This window comes from Peromyscus maniculatus, chromosome 1 (assembly GCF_049852395.1).
Source record: "Peromyscus maniculatus bairdii isolate BWxNUB_F1_BW_parent chromosome 1, HU_Pman_BW_mat_3.1, whole genome shotgun sequence".
In the NCBI taxonomy this organism is placed as follows: domain Eukaryota; kingdom Metazoa; phylum Chordata; class Mammalia; order Rodentia; family Cricetidae; genus Peromyscus; species Peromyscus maniculatus.
Window position 1 is genome coordinate 32146506 of NC_134852.1, and position 15127 is coordinate 32161632.

Here is a 15127-nt window from a genome sequence, read left to right on the forward strand (position 1 = left end):
TCAACTGAGATTTTCTCTTCCCATGTGAATGTCATCTGTCAAATAGACAAAAACTAAGCAGCATGTCTTTATTGGTCATCTGTTCCTCTTTATTTAAAAGGAATGTCAGGTCTTTTCCTTCTTTTTGGATTGAGCTGCTTGTGGTTTTTATTGTTACTGTTGCTGAACTGTGAGAGTTCCTTATATATTTTGGCCCATGTTCAGATGTACAATATGTAACATTTTTTGGCACTTGAAAATGATCTTTCCACTTTCTTGATCCTTGGCCTATTACTTGTTAATAGCACTTTAACTGGCATCTCAAATATATGTAGTCTGGAGAAACAGAGTGTGATCTTTGATGTCTGTGTACAAGACAGAATGGTTAAGTCAACTATTTAACATCCACTACCCCATTTATCTCATATTTGTTATGGTGATACACTGGAAATTTGTCTTGGCTACTCTGAAATATACACTGCCATTGACTACAATTGTCTATGGGTTACTTCTAACCTGTTCCTCCTTCCAATGTGAAATTTACATCTTGTTACTGACAGCTCCTTCATTTTTCCTTCCCCCAGTCTGTTCTGCCTTCTTTTAAAAAAAGTTGATTTACTATGCATACAGTGTTCTGCCTGTACACCAGAAAAGGTCACCATATTTCTTTATAGATAGTTGTAAGCCACCATGTGGTTGCTGGGAATTAAACTCAGGACCTCTAGAAGAGCAGCCAGTGCTCTTAACCCCTGAGCCATCTCAACATCCCCAGTTCAGCCTTCTTGTATCCATAGAAGCTTAGCTGTTTAGCTGGGTAGCTGTTTTCTCTGAGATAAACATTTGGTTGAGGTCAGAAGGAATGCAAACTCACTAGTCTCAGGAAGTTCCTGAAACTAGCAATGCCCACTCACCTGTCCTGAGCTTATATAGAGTAACCATGTCTGGGAGAGTAGGCTTTCCCACTCACCAAGCTGCCTACAAGTGGCACATAGAGGTCCAGGTATACAGCTTCATGACCTACTACCCATGCCGAGATGCATTTGTCTGTGATGTGGCTGTCTTCCAGTCATCTATGTTCCTAAAAGTAACCCTAAAAAAACCCTCACTGTTTCAGTAAGCTAGACTTGAGGATATAGTTTGGTCAGGGTACCTCTGCCATTTGGATGACTTGAGGAATGATGATTGCAGGGCCTCTGAAAGGGGCGTCAAGAAGTGCAAAAAATGCTGACCATTTTAAGGGTGGAATGTCTATGAAGCAATTAACTTTTGCTTTACTTGTGGGTCAAGGGACGGCATACCTGTTTGATGTACCTGTGGTTTACTATTCCATGTAATAATAGGTAGTAAGAAATGAAACCAAAACCAAGCACATTGAGAACCTCATATCCATCTGGCAGAATCCCAGAGTAGCCCTCTTTTTCATCTAGGCATGGGGTGGTGTCTCAGTTACTTATTTATTGCTGCGAGGACATAGTGACCAAGGCAACTATAGAAGAAAGTTTATTTCAAGCTTATAGCTTCATTTAGAACCCATGGAAGCAACTGAGAGTAAGGAGGAAAAGAATGTGGTGGGAGTGATAGACTCCACTCCGGTCTGACCTTTAACACAGGGTATCACATGTTTCAGCACCAAGAAGGAGCCTCAATAGAGGTTCAGGACAAGAAACTATCATGATCCTTGAACACTCAGCCCCTCAAGTGCTTGAACTGGGAAAGGTTTTCAAGCAAACAATGGAAGCGCTGATCAGAGACTAAATCATGAGGATTCTGGCCTGAGTGTGGAGGGATCAGTCTGAGTACTGGGAAATGGAGAAACTGAGCTGTTGCAGGAGAATTGTCCATATAGCCAATCCACTGTGCCAATAAAGAAACCTTGAATCTAGGGCAGAGACAGTGATTGGCTGCCTGGGATTAGCCTCCAAAGATTTGGAGGACTTTGCAAGGTGGCTAGAGATGGCAGGAATAGAGAAGTTTGGGAGAATTTCCAGTGCTAGAGATTCCAGAGAACATGGAGAGAGGGTCGGCCAATTGCTCCACTTTCCTTCCAGGTCTTTATCTCAATTTCTGACTCCCAAGTTTTTATTATACTAGAACAAATTAGGTAATCGTTTCATCCGGCAGCTACATCTGGTGTTCCACATCTGGCATTATTAAACCTCACCAAGGCTTTGAACCTGCCATGCCGCTGCCACTGCTGCAGCAGCTGGTGTTGTCTCCCTTCCCAGTGGACCTCCCTGCCTGTTTTCCCACCTCAGGGGTTTCTCTGTTGCAGCTTTTCCACAGCAGCCTTAGCTGCTGCCTGCCCCGGCCCAAGAACTCCGCTGGGGTTTGTGGATCCACTGCTGGCCTGTGCTTATACTTCTCAGCACGTGTGCCTTCCTTCCTACACTGCAACCCAGGCCAGCTCAGTCACCTCGAGACTTGGCTTGGAGCCAACGCTCTCACTGCTGCCGCCACCACCACAAACCACCAAGGGCCCCAGCTGTCTCCAGCCTTGCAGCACAGTGACAGCAAGAAGAGTACACTCCAGGTCAGCCACCCCTCTGCCACTAAGGGTCATATGTTGCTTCCGAGTCACGTGGATTTCTCTCCCACACTGAGTCCTGCCCTCTGCCACTAATGGATTTCTCCTACTGGTTTCCTCACATTAGCTCTTCAGACAGCTCAAGCCCTTCCCCAGTTGGATAGGAGCAGCTACATTGGCTCCCAGCCCAAGTGTGCAATTAGCACAGCTTGGGGTACCCCCCCACTCCTCTCCACCCCGACCACACAATGCTGACACTACAGCTGGATACCCAGCCCCGCCTATCTCCACCTATGCTGTCAGCATCATCAGATGTGGTAAGACACTGGAATTTTTAAGTGGGGTATTAGGATATATTTTAAAAAGTGGTGGGGGGAATCTTTCCCATGTTAAGAATTGGGAATATCATAATCCTGAGAGTTAGAACATTGTTTACTTCTACTACGGATAACTTACAAATAGAAAAAATAAGTGGGATAAACAAGTTAGCTGGAATTGACATAATTTCAATCACAACTATTGGTAATTCATATTTTGTCCTTAAAGTGGTTGATAACTGTGTGAAATATGATAATTTGACTGATAAGTTAAAAGCTTTAGAAAGACTTTAACAAGATACAAGCCTAGAGGAACTTAGTACTGGTAAGGTACAAGCCTTAGGAAAACTTACTACTGGAAAGCCTTAGGAAGAACTACTAATAAAAATAAGAAAAATACTTAGACATGGGCAAAGGAATTTAGAGCAGAACCTACCACACAATTGCATTATGAAACTGAAGAGGAGTGGCCTAAGGTTATTAAAAAACCAACCTTAATTTATCCAGTTGCCATACAAGAATGACCACCAGGTGATAGATTCCCCCAAGTATATGCAGAAGTTAATTGGGGCCCTATAGAAATGTTAGATTTGGGGACTTTTAAGGAAGCAGTAGTTTCAAATGGTATACATTCACCCTTTGTGAAACAGACTTTCAATTCATGGGCCACTTGGAACAGGATTATTTGACAAGACTGGAAAGATTTAGTTATAGCGATATTAGAAGGTGGTCCTCAGTTACAATGGAAAACGTGATGGAGAAAAGAAACTAGGGTCATAGAACAACCAAGTAGGGCTAGAGGTGTGGAAATTTCACAAGATCAGCTTCTCGATGAGGGACATTATACTGATTTGCAAAGACAATCTATAATTCATGATCACACCTTGGCCCTGTGTCACACAGCAGCTTTGAATGCTTGGGACAAAGATGAAGAATCAGGAAAGAGAGCTGAGTCATTTACTAAAGTTATACAAAGCCCCAAAGAAGCCTTTATTGATTTTTTACGAAGATTAATTTCAGCTGTAAATAGAATGATATCAGATCCAGAAGTTAGACAAATATTAATTGAATTCTTGGCTTTTGAAAGTGCGAATTCAGAATGCAAAACAGTGATTAGGCCTTTAAATACAAGCTCAGAACCCATAAAGAAATGGATCCAAAATACATCTCATATTGGATCTCATGCTTATGATACTACTTTGAAAGGAGAAGTAATTTCTAAAAATTTTAAGAGAAATTAAAATGTCAGATGTTTTAGTTGTGGTAAACAAGGTCATCTAAACAGGGATTTTAGGCAAGTTGTTCCTAGAAACAATGCTTTTTCTAGAGATAATCCAAAGAGAAGACCCCAGCCTTCTGGTGTATGCAGAAGGTGTGGCAAAGGCTGACATACCAACAACTCTACCCTTATAATGGGTAACTGACAAACCTGTATGGATAGAGGAATGGCCTCCAACATCAGGAGAATTCCAGGCCTTAGAACAGCTGGTACAGGAGCAGCTAAATGCTCAACATATTGAAGAATCACCAGAATCCTTAGAATTCTCCTATATTTGTCATTAGAAAGTAATCTGGAAAATGGAGAATGTTAACAGATTTAAGAGCCATAAATAAGGTAATTCAAATGATGGATTCTTTACAGCCTGGAATTCCCTTGCCTTCTCTATTAGCTTAAGGATGCTCTATTACAGTGATAATTTAAAAGACTGCTTTTTTACTGTACCTTTACAAGAACAGGAGAGAGAAAAATTTGCCTACACAGTGCCTACTTATAATAATTCCCATCCTGTTAAAAGGTAGCAATGGAAAATTCTTCCACAAGGGATGCTAAACAGCCTCACCTTATGTCAATATTTTGGATGACAGTCATTGGAAATAGTTCCAATAGAAACAGTTTCCTCAATCTACAATTTATCATTATATGGATGATATCTTACAAGCTAATTTAGATGCAAATACCTTAGAAAAATGTTTAAAGAAACAAAGAAAATTTTGCCTTATTGGAGACTACAAATTCCTCCTGAAAAAATACAAAGAGGAGATTCCATTAATTACCTAGGATGTAAGATAGGTTTACAAAAACTTGAACTACAAAAAGTACAAATCAGGAAAGATAATTAGGAACTCTTAATGATTTTCAAAAATGCTGGTAGATATTAACTACCTATAGCCTACATTTGTATTGACAACTCAAGAACTAAGTAATTTATTTTAAACCTTACAATGTTATAAAGACTTAAATAGTCCAAGAAAACTATCAGCTGAGATTGAGAGAGAATTGGCTTTGGTAGAAAAGAAACTATAGAATGCATATGTAGATCGCTTGGATCCAGAGCTTGACTGTATCTTCGTCATGCTACCCTCCACACATTCTCCTACAGGAATTCTTATGCAGAGGAGAGATAAACAGTGAAAAATAAATACCTATATAGAAAAGGTTTCTGAGTTGAATCTGAAAGGAAAATGAGACTTCGTCAATTAATAGGAATGACCCAATAGAAATGGTAGTACCTTTTACTAATGTTGAAATTTCCTCATCATGGACAGAAAATGAACATAAACAAAGAGCTTGAAGTAATTTCTTAATAGAAATTAGCAACAAATATCTCCAAAGCAAGAGACTTCAGTTTATAAGAAGAACTAATTGGATTCTTCCTCACATTGTGTGAGAAACACCTATTTCTGGAGCCCCTACATTCTATACTGATGCAAATAAATCAGGAAAAGCAGATTATAAGTCAGGAAATTTAAACAAAGTAGCTCAAAACCCTTACAAATCCATTCAAAAATCAGAATTATATGCTATTCTCATGGAACTATAGATTTTCCAGAAACTCTTAATACAGTTACTGACTCTCAATATGCAGAGTTATTTTACATAATGAAACTGCTGATACAGAATCAACTTTGTTATTTATTGAATTACATAAAATAATTAGAAATAGAAATCATCCCTTGTATATAACGCATATCACATTCCATATGGATGTACTACCAGGCCCTTTACCACAAAGTAATCATGGAATTGATCAGCTTTTGGTAGGAAATATGCTAGAAGCCTCAGAATTTCATTAAAAACACCATGTTAGTGTGGTGATGACTCATGCCTTTAATCCCTGAACTTGGGAATGCAGAGCCAGGCAGATCTCTGTGAGTTTGAGGCCAGCCTGGTTTATAGAGTGAGATCAAGGACAGGCACCAAAACTATACAGAGAAAACCTGTCTCAAAAAACCGAAATAAAATAAAATAAAAACACCATGTTAATAGCAAGGATTTGAAGAAAGATTTTTCTATCGCTTGGCAATAAGCCAAGGAAATGTCCTACTTGTTCTTTGTATAACTCCACTATCTGCAGGAAATAATCCTAAGGGTACTCAGAGAAATAAAATTTGGCAAATGGATGGTTTCATTTTGCAGAATTTGAACAATTAAAGTATGTATAGATACCATAGATACATATTCAGGATTTCAATGGGCAAATGCTTTGAGTTCTGTAATCACTCATTTATTACAGGTTATGGCCATTATGGGAACATCTGTGTAAATCAAGACTGACAATGCTCCAGCATATGTCCCTACTAAAGTGAAACAGTTGTTTGCATATTACAACATAAAACATACTACAGGTATACCACCAAATCCTACAGGACAAACAGTTATAGAAAGATCTATTTGTACTTTAAAAGAAATGCTTAAAAAACAGAAATGGACAATAAGGACCCCCAAAGATAGATTGCACAATGCTTTATTAACTTTGTATTTTGAAAATGCTAATGAGAAAGGGACAGCAGCTATGGAGAGACACTGGATACTAAAAAAATACTGAACTAAATCAGCCTGTATACATTAGGATATGCTGACTTCAGAATGGAAACCAGGATATGTATTATTTTAGAAAAGAGGTTTTGCTTTTGTTTTCATAGAAAAAAAGCTATGGATATCATCAATATTGATAAAGATTGTATTTGAACATGAGAGAGCTCTTGATTAGGAGAGATGATAGTTCATCAAACAGCTTGGCAATTCAACTTCACAAAAAGGAAACTCCCTGAAATTAAGATTGGGTCAGAGTTTTGTTTTGTCTTTCCAGGAAAATAAAAGCATCCAAATAAGGAATAAGGAATCTAAAGACTACTGGACAAATGCCCTAAGAAAAAAAGTAAATTGGCCTAATGGTAGAGCACACTTCCAACAGGATAAAATCTCATGAATCTTCCCAAATGTTCGTTTCTGCTGTTCTCTACAAACAAACAAAGAAAAAATGGTCTCAATTCAATTAAAAATTAAAGCTGGTTTTGGAGATGAAGCATGGTTCTCTCCTTCTCTAAACCCATTCATGCTTGTTAAAGGAAAATTTAAAATCTCTGTCTCATGTCAGAAGCATCACCTAGATTGAGACAGAAGAAAAATAAAAATTAGGGACTGTTCTATTGCTACTAATCTCATAAACCTTTGGTTTTATTTTGACTATTTAAAACTTTTCTTAAGGTATAATTATTTTCTCAAAATTTAAAGGTTAATATATATACATATACATACTTAAACCTTCTGTCATTTAATTAATGATCAGAGTACTATTGATTCTAGAAATAGGCTTCATCTAGCTTTTATACATGATTTCAGGCTTGATCTGAAGCAGGTAGCTAAAAACTAAATTTGTGTACCCCAGATATATTTAATAGATTGTGAGCCCTTAACCTCACTGATATCTGCTGCATATGACATTTAAATGGTTTAAGTTTCCTGCTGTGTACAGTGACCATTCCTAAAAGTGATCTTTGAAGTCTTCAAAAGGTTGTTGGGGCCCCACAATGATGAATACACCTGGATTGTGATAATGCCACTAAGCTGGCAAACACCACCCAAAGATCAGCTATGGACAACAAACTACTCAGGACAAATTCAAGTTGTTTAGCTAAGATTGTCCAGTCTTGTAGACTACTCCACCCAGGACTTCAGATAAACTTTGCATTATCCCATCACATCAAGACTGGACAACAGCTAGCTCCCCCACGACTTGACCACTATCTTAATTTTTCTCTGTGTCCCCTAAAGATAATGTCACCCCCAGGCAGTAGAAAATAATTTTAAGAACACAACACCCACATTCCCAAGAGGCTGGGTGGTTGGCTTTGGGACATTCAATGGATGTTTGTCATCATTTAGAGGGGTTGGTCACAAGTTATTATTATTCGTGGTTGGGAAGGATACTAAGCAATGGAAATTAGATTCAGGAATCTTGTTCTGAAAAGAAAAAGGGGAATATAATAATGATAGGATAAAAGAGTAGATTATTGTGTCAACTTTCAAATTAGAAAAACAACTATGAGTCTCAAATATTTCACGCTGGTATAGATTTTTGTACATTGATACAAAATTAAGGTTATTTTTGTTCTGATGTATATACATATGTGTGTGTGTTTCTACTTTTTTATGTGAGGTATTTTGTATATTGAAACAAATCTAAGGTTATTTTTGTCATACTGTATTATATGCTTCTATTTCTTATTTAAGGTATTGTACCTATGCTGTTCATTTGTAAATGTAAAGTTTTAGTCCTGGAAAGCTCTATAGAATAATAAAGAAAAATAGGTTACTAGTTAGTTAGTCATCTATAACAATCAAACTTATGTTATAAGTTTGTTATGTTGTAAGTTATCAAGACATGTTAGGTATGTTTTCAAGGTCAAACACAGACATTTTAAACAGATAGTAGTCGTCAAACACTTTAGAGACCTACAGACTATTACACTTTAATGTTTTAATAACAGTGCTTTACATGACAGTGAAACATGTCTGCTACTGGCAGCACTAATCTACTTCATCAAAGGATGATGGGCATCAAAGAACCTCCATATGCAGTTTGCTTTCTTTATGTCAAAAGCTAGAAATTTGGGCAAGAAACTGTCCTTGCCTCAACTGCTGGTGGTATGCTGTCCAAACTGGATAAGCAGGACATGAAAGAAGGTGACTGTCGAACTTCGCCAAGACAAGGTAGGACAGTCCTTCAAAAATTCCTGCTTCACAGTAAAGTCTGTCAGATATTCTAAGTCTGGAGGCCAAAGATGGATGCCTCAATATTGCATAGGAACCTTTGGTGACTGTCCAGGTAGCCAGGTGACTATTGTTTCTATAGTTTTGGAAGTTGCTTGCTCTGCACTTCCTTCTTACTCAGGTAATATTATATACTTCTTGGGTCTCTGATGGAGTTGAAGATTAGATAGGTATAGTTGTTTCCCTTAGACATAAAAGAAAGTACATTAGGTACAAAAGTTTGGACTCATCAAGAGAAAATATATAATGAAATTTTTTTTCTAAATTTGTTAAATACTAATGGACTAGACATTGTAAATGTATTTCATACTTGGTAATTGTTTTTATCGTATACAGTTTTGCATTGTTAGAGTCAAAACTTTTGCTTTTATTTAGAGAAATGGGGGAAATGTTTAAGAGAATTATCTGTACGGCCTATAGACTGTGCCAATAAAGCAACCTTGAATATAGAAATGAGTCAGCAATTGACTGACCAGGATTAGCCATAAAGCTCTTGGAGGAATTTGCAGGGCAGCTAGAGATGATAGAAACAGACTCAGGAGAAGTTTGGGGAAACTTGTGGTTCTGGAGTTTCCAGAGTATGTGGAGAGAGGGTCAGCCAATATCTCCTCTTTCCCTGGAATTTTCAGGTCTTTGTCTCAATTTCTGAATCCTGAGTTTTTATTATTCTAGAATAAATTAGGTAATCATTTCATCTGGCAGCTACACTGAGCAATGTAATTGCCCACCCATCCTGAGACAAAGACTCTATAACCTGAGGGACTATGGCAGCAATCAGATTGGGATTGACTGGCTGATATGAGCTATTAGGGACACTGTTAACATCACCCATCTATAATAGAACCTGGAATACAATAGAGGAAAGACAGACAGACATCACTCAGAAAACTGTTTTAAAAAAAAAAAACAACTAAGTCAGACAAGACTATATTCATAGGAATGTTAAGAAAGAGACTGTCAGGGCCTAGGGTCTGATATAAGGCTGTTTGGAATCGGGGGCTTATACAGGGACACTTGGCTCATCCTGGGAGGAGGGGACTGGATCTGCCTGGACTGAAGCTACCAAGTTGAACTCAATCCTCAGGGAAGTCTTTGCCATGGAGGAGAGGAGGAGATCAGAATGGGGGTGGGCTGGTAGGAAGGGGGAGAGAGCATGGGAAGGGGGAGAACAAGGGAATTCATGGCTGATATGTAAAATTAAATTAAATTATAAAATAAAATAAAAAGAGTATCACTGCCAAATCCAATGTCACTGAGTGTACATCACAGATTCTCATCTAAATGTTTTATAAGCTTTGTTATTGCATTTAGGTATTGATCTACTTAGAGTCAATGTTTGTATAAGGTATTAAGAAACAGGACTTGGGCATGGAGCATCCTCTGTACTGCTCAACTCTTAGCATACTTGTCAAAGATCATTTGGCCACAGGGTAGGACTGATCAGAGGGATGGTCTGACTTGGTGCTCTTTCTGGTTGTGGCTGTGGTAGGTTTTGCTGCAGGTGGTTGATTTGGTTGTTTTTGAGATGGGTGTAGTCAGAAGTTTTCCTGTGTCCTGCCAGGGCCTTGCAGTCTGGACGAATATCTTCCACCCACATCCCACAGCCACTTGGTCACAAATAAACACACAGAGGCTTATATTATTTTCAAACTATATGGCCTAATGGCTCAGGCTTCTCACTAGCTAGCTCTTACATCTTAAATTAACCCATTTCTATGAATCTATACTTTGCCATATGGCTTGTGGGTTACCAGTACTTTTACTTCTTGTTTCTCCTGGTGTTTCTCCTGGTGGTGGCTAGCAGCATCTGCCCCACTCTCCTTTCTTCTCTCTCTCTCTCTCTCTCTCTCTCTCTCTCTCTCTCTCTCTCTCTCTTGGGTTTTCCTGCCTGGATCCATCCTGCCCTGCCATAGGCCAAAGCAGCTTTATTTATCAACCATTCAGAGCAACACATATTCACAGCATACAGAAACAAATCCCACAGCGATGGGGTGTTACTATGTAGCCCTGTCTGTCTTAGAACTCACTTGGTAGTCTAGCCTGATCCTGAGCTCATGGCAACCTCTTGCCTCAGTCCTTCAACTACTGGGATTATAGGCATGAAACCCCACAGATGGAATCTTATTTCTCTTTTGTTTAATTGCATATTCATTTACTGGTTGTTTACTGGTGGGGGAATGCTGGAGGGCCCCAGGGTTGTGCCCACAGCTCTGATGCCTGTGGTGGGAGAAGGGAGTGTGCTTTTGACTGCATTGTAGGCCTAACAGTCTATTCCAGGTGAAGGCTGGGTTCTGGAAAGAGACTCACCTGCTATATTACAACTGTGTCACCAAAGAAGGTTTGTCTTCATACCCCTGCCTGGGAGCTCAGAGAGTTGGGGGTATGTACTGGCTAGTTTTATATCAACATGACTCAAACTACTAATTCATATGGGAAGATAAAAACCCTGTTGAGAAAATGCCTCCCTCCCACCAGATTGACCTGTGGGAAAACCTGTGGGACATTTTCTTGAATGATGATTGGTTTGGGTAGGTCCAGTTCTTTGGTGGTACTGCCAGGCCTGAAGATATAGCCCTGGATTGTGTTGATTTATTACCTCCTTGGAGATTCTAACTAAGACAGAGTGCCTGTGAGGAAAAAGTGACCATTTAGAGTACACTCAGCCTCAACATTCTTTCAGTTAACTCCTGGCCACAGGAACAAGAAAGGAGAATATTTACATCTACCACTATTAGGACAATAAAAAAAAAGATATGATCATTAAAAATAACTGTAATTATAGAGTAAAAAATTGCTATGTGACTTTCTCCCAGCTTCAGAGCCTTCCAAAGACTGCCAGATTGGACATGATTTAGGCTGCGGCCTAAAGCACACTCTCTCCCCACCCACCATAGGCAAGGACTTGGAGGAAGACACACGGCCAGCCTAGAAAAAACAATACTTACAGGAGTACTAGGAGAGAATATCCTGTTTATTGCCTCACTTCTCCTAATCTACCTTCTCACAGGAAGTGCACTCCCCAAAGGAACAAACAGATGTCAGACACAATCAGAGAGTTCTTGTCCACTTGCTCAGTGAGGATGAATTTATGGTGATGCTTCTTCTCTTTTCTGTCCATGACAGGTCAACCTCCAAAATCAAAACATGTACCCTCATTACGGGCTATCATTGCCATTGTTGCCCAATGTCTGATGGGACTGATTGCAGTAATGTTTGTACTGGTTTTCCTGTGGCGCAGCCGTCGTGGCAGGTGAAGTGTCTTCCACCCTTCCACCTACTCTTCCATTCCCTCTATGCTCGGGAAAGGGAAGAGGGTCCTTCACTTTGTGTCTGGACTCCCATCTTCTTCTCTTTGCTATGTGTGTGCTGTGTTGCTCATATCATTGCCTTCCTATGTCCTGTACCCCAATGTCTGTTGGTCATGGTCATTCCCTTCCCATGATATTTGGAGATAAATTGACTTCATCTTTCACCAGGGAACCACAAATTAAGAACGATATTAAACAAGTGGACAATGAGCCATCCAACCTCAATAAAACCTCAAAAGAAGCCTCAGATGTGAAACATCAAAAGAAAAAGAAGTCAAAAGTAAATTTTCTACTTTGTTGACACTACAGTAGGGATGGAGGGAGGGACTGAGATAGCATAGTGGAGGCCGAAAAATCAGGGTCCTCTTGACAAGTGAAAAAAGAACCCACCAGTGGGAGACAAAGGGGTGTGGTTGTGAAGAACAAATGTGTAGATCACTGAAAAAAAACAGATCTTTGGGACCAGGATGTCCTACTCAACCAAAGTACCACCCCCAGCACCAGTTAGAAAACAGCTAATACGATGGGGTAAAAGGATCAAAGGCTAGGAGGGGCTGGTTAGATTGGAAAAGGAGGCAGCACCAAGAAAGGCAGTGGCAGCCATGGTGTGAATGCACAGCAAGGACACCAAGCAGCTCCCAGGAAACATTGGCTCCCAGGGTCCCAACTGAGGAACCAAACAACAGTGACAGTGTCTCCCACTTTTTTAGGGTAAGAAGTAAGAGCATGCTCAGTGTGGAGAACTGGACCTGTCCACCCACGGTAAGTAAAGGCACTGACCCTCGGGAATAAAAGCTCCCACCACCTGCCCGTCCTTCCACAGCATCCTGGACACCAGCCATTGTCTCCTGTCTGACTTACAGAGCAGATCTTCTTTTCCCAGTCTCTGGCTGCCTTTTTCTTTAGGTTGCCAAGCAGCTCCCAAATAAAGACACAGAGACTTATTATTAATTATGAATGCTCAGCCTTAGCTTAGGCTTGTCCAACCAGCTCCTTTACCTTAATTTAAACTGTTTCTATTCATCTATTTTTCCCCTCAGGCCTTTTTACCTTTCTTTCATTCTGTATGTCCTACTTTCCTGCTTCCTCCATGTCTTTCTCTCTGGCCCCTGGTGTCTCCCTGGCTTCTTTTTTTCTTTCTTTTTTGAGCTAAATATCTCCTCCTATTTATTCTCCCTGCCCAGATGCCCCACCTATAACTCCTCCCTTGCTATTAGACATTTAACTTTTTCTTAGAGAAGTCAGGTGCATTAGGCAGGCAAGGTAAACAGAAACACATCTATACATAGTTATCCATATATAACACATCTTTACATAGTTAGGCAAATACTGCACAGCTGCACAGCCTTCAGGTGCTGTAGGTCCTCACCCCCTTTTCAGCCACAGGAGACCAAGTCAGTGCTGAAGGGAAACTCATTCCACCTAGGCTAAGCTGGCATGAGGGAACCACATGTCCAAGAGCAAGTTCCTCACCCTAATACCTTCCTTGCTGTGTGAAAGTTGTGAGCATTCATCTTCTGTAGGGAGACTGTCTGCTGTGTGTGTCTGGGTGCCATGGGCCACTGTGCTGCTCCTTGTCATAGGAACATGTCAGTGACAAATACCACTGAGGAAAGAATAATCAAGGCTTTGCAAACTGAGAGAACTCCTGAACTGAATAACTCAGGTCTCTGTTCTTGTTACCTCTCCTCTGGTCCTAAATAAGCTAAATCTGTGAAACAGACTCTGTAGGATACAAATCCTCTAACTGGACTTGATCATCACCCCCCTCAACACCCACCCTACATCTACCACCACCTCCTGCAGCCTCGTTCATCTACAAACCACAAGTCTCAGATGAGCGTTGCACTTCCATGGTCTGGCAACTCTTCTCTTGCTTCCCCAGGTCATGTGTCAACTCTCCTAATGGGGTAAGTGCTGCCACTTTCACTGCCTGCTTCCTCTCAGATGTCACTGGAGACATAGCGACACTCAGAGCCACACCTGTGTGTCCTTAGTTCCTCCTGCATCAGACGAGGAGGAGCTGCACTTCTCTCATGCTTAGCCTGCTCACCTGCATTCTACCCACTACAAAAGAGGTTACAGGTGTGGGTAATCTAGCCCCCTGTGTAGTTCCCAGCACAGACCCAAAGGAGGAAGGGCCACACCCCTCTCCCTTGTCTCTGCTCATCTGAACCTGCTCTGGCCTTCAAAGGAAAGACTCCATTCCAACCAGTCAGAAGTGCAGGCTCTGGGATCTCACTCTGACCCCTCCTCTGCCCAGAACCCTAATCCCTTGATTTCTGCCAGATGGATTCAGACAAGAGGCATCCTATCATGTAGCAGATTGGCAGGTTTCTTACAGAATGATGGGAGGCATGTAGCACGAATCTTAAAAGATCTTAATGAAAACAAAACTGGAGCCAGGTATTTGGTTGAATGCTGGAAGATCAGAGAAGCAGAACACACCACAGGCACCTCACCTTGCCGATTCCTCAGCTAATCCTGTTTCCTCAGACTGGAAGCCTCTATGTCCTCATCCAAATGAATCTCAGCTGAACTGCTGCCCAATACCTTTCTGCTTTCTGACATCAGTTCCTGGGATTAAAGGCTCACTTCCTGTGATTAAAGGCATGAGTCACCATGCCAGGCTGTTTCCAGAGTGGCTTTGGACTCACAGAGATCCAGACAGATCTCTTTCTCTAGAAGGCTAGGATTAAAGGTGTGAGTGCCAACATTTTCTGGCCTCTATGTCTGTCTAGTGGCTATTCTGTTCTCTGACCCCAGATAAAATTATTAGGGTGCACGATATATTGGGGAATACAATATCACCACAGAGGCATGCTCAAAAGTGAGGGTGGACATTGGCCAAAGGGCCACTGTAGATGAAAGGCCCTCAAGGAGTGAGAGTTGACATTGGCCAGGGACCATGGGCAGCAAGTTAAAGTAGGCTGGGTGCTGTCTT

At 40.7% G+C, this 15127-nt stretch overlaps 1 protein-coding gene across 4 annotated transcripts in view; it reads left to right on the top strand.

Annotated features, from left to right (window-relative positions):
* The window catches only part of LOC102907532 (cell adhesion molecule CEACAM1-like), a 161444-nt gene that overhangs the window by 79986 nt on the left and 66331 nt on the right, over positions 1-15127 (top strand). Inside the window, exons 6-9 of one of the 4 annotated variants that reach the window (XM_076573640.1) lie at positions 11999-12125; positions 12352-12463; positions 12894-12945; positions 14069-14093. In XM_076573640.1, the coding sequence (XP_076429755.1) occupies positions 11999-12125; positions 12352-12463; positions 12894-12905 (251 nt within the window). In that variant the 3' untranslated portion in view covers positions 12906-12945; positions 14069-14093. Of the gene's footprint in view, positions 1-2630; positions 2821-11998; positions 12126-12351; positions 12464-12893; positions 13219-14068; positions 14094-15127 lie in introns of those variants that run through there. The other 3 variants (XM_076573639.1, XM_076573641.1, XM_076573638.1) reach the window with 3 other exon arrangements.